We start from the raw sequence: 4,996 nt of genomic DNA on the forward strand, positions 1-4,996 counted from the left end.
GCCCCCCGCCTCTGAATCCCAGGAGGGAGGAGGACCCCCGCACAGCCCCCTCCCCAGCGTGTAAGTGGCTCTGCTATTGTGCTTTCCTGGAAGTGGGGATCCCCTTGTCCCTCCTCCCTCCCCTGTTGTCTGGCCGTCGTCAACCCCACCTTGACTGAGTGTTGAGCCCGTCCTTGGGCTCTGGCCCTGCGGGGCAGGCTCTCTCGGGCCCACGGGGCAGACGCTGCATACCAATTTGCCCTGCACCGCCTGTCCCGGAGACGGAGCCCGAAGGCCTGCCATGGCGGCTGTGTCGAGGATGCGTGGCTCCTGCCGTGGCGGGAGAGTGTGGGCAGGATCATTACTGCCCCCAACCCGGGCCCCTGGACAGGTCAGCGCGCCCTGCCCCGGTGCCCACCGCTGCCCCCCATCCGCCCTCCTGCCACTTCCCGCCGACTCCCCTGCCGTGCCTCCCGCAGCCCTCCCATGCCGTTCTACTCCCTGCCTCTGAGCCGAACATGGTAATAAAAGCTATTATTGAGCGCTTACTGCATGCCAAGCAGCGTGCTGAGTTGGCACCTCCTGTTTATAGCCTATCTCCTCTTCGGGATGGTGAGAATCAGCCAGGCCCCGTTAGCATCCCAATTCTACAGGCCAGGAGACCGAGGGCCGGCAGCTCCAGTGACTTCCTTGCCCCATAGTCACATGGCTAGAGTCTGGTAGGGCTGGAAGTGGAACCTAGGTCTGGCTTCTGCATGTTTTTAAAGCTTCCCAGGACTGCAAAGACACCAAGATCACAAGCCCTTTCACCGGCTTTGCGGGGCTGATGTGTAACCATCTCGATATCCCCAGCTCCCTCCCTCCCCTCCACACACAATTCTGTTGACCTGGGGAGGCGCTGGGGGTGGTGAGAGGGAGACAGCCCTGCGGGGAGCTGGGAGGAACACCCTCCACCAGCCCTGTAGGGAGGCTCCGACGACTGTACCTGCAGCCTAAGCCTCCTCCCCCTGCCCACCACCGTTGGCAGCGTTTGTGGGTCTGGCGTGGTGGAACGGTGACCACGGACGGAGTGGGCTGGCTGCGCTCCAAGGCCCTCCCAGGAGATGTGCAACCCCCGGGGAGCCGTGTGCAGTATGTGTGGGGAGAAATGAGCGTTTCTATAAAAGGAAGGCTGGGTGAACGCAGACTCCGCGAACAGAATTTTACCCACTTGGATTACTAGCTGGGCGTAGGGCGCGGTGCCGTGGGAGGACATCTGCTTCCCTCCCTCGGACCCGACCCCCAGTCCACACCCACAGGGCAGGTGAGGCTGATGGAGGGAGCCCCAAGCGGGGACCCAGCACCCCCAGGGATTTGAGGTCAGCCCTGACTCCAGCGCCCCTCCCTCCCCGCCTTCTAGGAATCCTTGAGGTCCCAAGGATACCCCAGGGGACACATTCCACTCCCACCAGCCTCCTGCCACTTGGGACAGCCCACCCCTTTCTTCCTCTAGCCCCCTAGCCTGGGGCTTGACTCCTTCCGCCGGGCCACCCCCACTCTGCTGCCTTCTCCCCTCCACCAGTGCCATGTGACTTTGCCCTACTCTGAAACCCATCCCTGACACCTGTCCCCAAGGTACCCTGCCGGCTCTCCCCTTCCCATCCACACTTGTCAGCTCTACGGTAACCAAGGGGCTCCTCACCCCAGGCCTCATCAGACCAGACAGCTGGCAGCTCTCCTCCCTGGCACACACCCCAGCCCTGTGACCCCAAGCTCTGACACTTCAGGGGCCCCACTTCTATCTTTAAGTCACAGGCGAAAGAGAAAGAGAATAATGAGGACTTTATTCATGGTCACAGAATACCCCCGGGAAGGGGAAGGAGCTGGCAGCAGGTAGTAGTATCTACGACTGGTCAGCTGAAGAAAGTGAAGATGAGGTACAGGAAGGGGAAACGTATGAGAGCGTTTACAGTGTGCAGTGCCAGCTGTGGCCCCCAGCAGACAACAAGGCACAGTGGGGCTTGGGGACTGGGGGAGGCCAGCCCTGTCCGCCTGTCCTGGAGGTCAGGAGGCTTGTGAGTGGAGTCCCGTAACCCCCACCGAACCCCTGTACAACGGGGGTTCCATTTATGAAACCCCCAAAGTGTGGGGCATCTCAGAGGCCCCACAGCTGAGCGTCATATCAGGGACATTCCCACATGACGGGATCCTCAGAAAGAGCCAGTGCCAGCCGAGCAGAACCGAGGGCCAGGGCAGGGGGCCTGGTGTGCCTCCTGCCCGCCGTGCCCCTCACCTGGCAGGGGTGGCTGCCCGACCCAGAAGCTCCAGGGGCACCAGGAATGGGTTCAGGGGACAGATCCCAGCTGCTTGCCAGGACGATTTCAATTCGCTGGGCTCGGCCTTCTTGGTGGCTGGGGGGGTCTCCTCTGGTGCCTTGGAGCCAGCCCCGTCCCCCTCAGCTGCAGGCCCCAGGCTCCCTCCAGCGGGGCTGGGCTGGGGGGCTGTCAGACGTAAGTACGTCTCCGTCATATGCTCAACCAAGGCTGTGCAGGGCAGGAGGGGCAGCTCCTCTGGAAGTGACATGAGCAGGTCGAGGACCACAGCCGACTCTAGTGACGGATGGAGGGGAGGGGTAAGGAGACACCCTTACCTGCCGCCAGGGACCCCGATCCCTCTGCCTCTGCGCCCTCCCTCATCCTTCTCACCAGCTGCTGAGAGCTCAGGGCTGCGGCCACTTCGGGAGAGAGAGGACAAGTACTTGTAGATCTTCTCAAAGTCCACAGCGAAGTCTTCTTCAGTGGAGGGACCAGCCGAGGACGCAGGTTTCTCAGGGGCAGGGTCAGAAGTCTCGGGGGCGGAGCTAGGTGCCTTGGGGGCGGAGCTAGGTATCTCAGGGGCAGAGCCTTCCTGCCCTCCAGGGGCGCTCAGGAGCAGCGGCTTTCCACGGGCCTGCGTGGGCTTGGGGGGCTTGGAGTGCAGGAGGGTGACCGGTTCCGTGGCCGCGATGGTGAGCACCTGGCAGGCAGAACAATCAGGGAGTAAGGGAAGCTAGAAAGTCCTCTCACCGTCTACACATTCCCCCATCCTCTCGGCCACCCTAAGATGCTGCTCAGACAGCAGATGGCCTCAGAGCCAGGGACACTGAGGCTCGAGGTGTCCAGTGACTGATGGAGGCCACAGAGCTGGCAACAGGAAGGGCCCAGGACCCAGGTTCACATGATTTGGCCCAGTGACCCTGTCCTCTGGGACACCCCGACCTGCCCTGGGGGATGGTCGTACCTGCGAGAAAGCCACTGCCAGGGCTTCCTCCAGTGGCCCTGTTATCTTCTCAGCCAGATCCGTCCAGACCTGAGTGAAGCCAGAGGTACAAGGTCAGCCCAGGGATCAGCCTGCAAGGGCCCCCCAAGCCCTGCCCCTCCTGGGGATCCCCTAATCAGGTTATCCTCCACAACTCCCACCTACGCACCAGGGACCTGCCCTGGACAGCCTCGCCCTGTTCATCTGCCTCACCTCTATGGGGGCTGGGGGCTGTGCCTCCCGGCGCCTTGGTCCCTGAAGGCCACCCGGATACACCTTTTGAATGGCCTCCCGGGCTACGCGGCCCTTGAGCTGCTGGAGGAAGACCCGGATCTAGAAAGGAAAGAGGAGGAGGCCGAATGAGGCTTCTATGAGCTCAGGGCTGCAGCAGAGAAGCCAAAGCCTGCTCCCTTGCCTGCTCTGGGCCCCGCTACTGCGCCTTAGTCTCCTGCTAGCCCGGTGTTAGGAGTCCCAGTGACCGCCAAGGCCCCTAACCCATCCACAGTCTGACCAGCTACCTAAGGAAGGTGTAAGGCCCAGGCCAGTTCCGGCTCCTTCACGCAGCCCAGGGCCCAACTCTATGCTGGCTACTACCCCGTTCAACTCCCTTCTTCGTCCCCTCTTCCCCATTCCCTGACTCTCACTTCAAGCTTGTATCCTGTCCAACAGCATGCGTTGCTTTTCAAGACTGGCCTCGGCTGCATCTTACTCCCAGTTCATTCCGCCCGTTTCGCCCTCGCCCCACCCACGCATTACTCCGAAGCTCGCCCAGCCTTTAAAGCTTGCACTCATCCCACCCACGCCCCGCCCACGCCTTACTCCCAAAATGGCCCCGCCCTTAGGTCTTGCTCTTATCCCGCCCAAGCCCCGCCCCCAGACTCGCCCTGCCCCTCAAACCACTCACCCGCTCTCCAACCCTCAGCGGCACGCACGCCCCGCCCCCAGCATCGCCCCGCCCCTCCGCTTCACTTATGCCCTGCCCACGTCTAGCTCCCAAGCTCGCCCCGCCCCTACGCCTTGTTCTCTTCCCGCCCACGCCCCGCCCCTCACCCAGCCCAGGCTCACCCACTAACGCCCCGCCCCTCAGCCCCACGCCACAGCTCCGCTCGCTTACATTCCTGGCCCCGCCCCGCCGGCTCCTGCCGCAGCCCCGCCCACTCTACGCCCTACCCTAGCCCCGTCTCCAGCCTGGTTTTGGTCCCGAGAACCGCCTCTCACCTCAGCCTCGCTCCGGCCCTGCAGCTCCCGGGCCAGCTCGGCGGCGTCCGGCTCCGGCTGGCCCTGCCGCGCCTGCAGGAGTCTCACTAGTTGCCGCTTCTCGCGAGCGCTCCAGGTCGTGGGACCGGTCACCTCGCCCAGATAGCGCGCCGGGGCCGCTCGTCGCCTGGGAGGTGGCTTCATGCCGGTCAGAAAGACGCAGGCGCTGTAAGGCAGGTCTCCGGCGGGCGGAGCTACGGGGGCCGCCGAGGCCAGAAAGCACCACGCGGAGGCGGACGCACGTGGGGGTGTGGCTCCGCCTTTGCAGGCCTGGGGACCCGCCCCAATGGAAGTGAAGGGGGGGGATCAGCACTGGAACTGGGGCGGGGCCAAGGAGACCCTCAGCCTGCACTTTATCTCATTTATGAAGTGGGGACGACACCTTGGATCTCGTGCCCTCCTCCTATTGCTGGACTAACTCATGAAGCTACTACTGTGTACTTTGCTTCTCGCAGAGGGGTGGGTTCTGGCTGAAAGGTCAAGT

At 63.3% G+C, this 4,996-nt stretch overlaps 1 protein-coding gene across 3 annotated transcripts; it reads right to left on the reverse strand.

The window, feature by feature from the left end:
• Positions 1-1,775: 1,775 nt before the first annotated feature.
• Positions 1,776-4,707, reverse strand: SNAPC2 (small nuclear RNA activating complex, polypeptide 2, 45kDa). 3 transcript variants are annotated; one of them, XM_011982015.1, is made up of 5 exons: positions 4,474-4,707; positions 3,469-3,588; positions 3,238-3,306; positions 2,664-2,973; positions 1,776-2,567 (listed from the first exon to the last, which is right to left on the reverse strand). In XM_011982015.1, exons 1-5 carry the CDS (start codon positions 4,654-4,656, stop codon positions 2,248-2,250), a joined length of 1,002 nt encoding a protein of 333 aa, XP_011837405.1. In that variant the 5' UTR covers positions 4,657-4,707; the 3' UTR covers positions 1,776-2,247. The 3 variants fall into 3 exon arrangements, with proteins under 3 accessions (XP_011837405.1, XP_011837407.1, XP_011837406.1); XM_011982017.1 differs by lacking the exon at positions 4,474-4,707 and adding an exon at positions 3,900-4,082 and having other exon boundaries at positions 1,776-2,528; XM_011982016.1 differs by lacking the exon at positions 4,474-4,707 and adding an exon at positions 3,900-4,082.
• Between the last annotated feature and the right edge of the window lie 289 nt (positions 4,708-4,996).

Source organism: Mandrillus leucophaeus, unplaced genomic scaffold (genome assembly GCF_000951045.1).
Source record: "Mandrillus leucophaeus isolate KB7577 unplaced genomic scaffold, Mleu.le_1.0 Scaffold234, whole genome shotgun sequence".
Lineage (NCBI taxonomy): Eukaryota > Metazoa > Chordata > Mammalia > Primates > Cercopithecidae > Mandrillus > Mandrillus leucophaeus.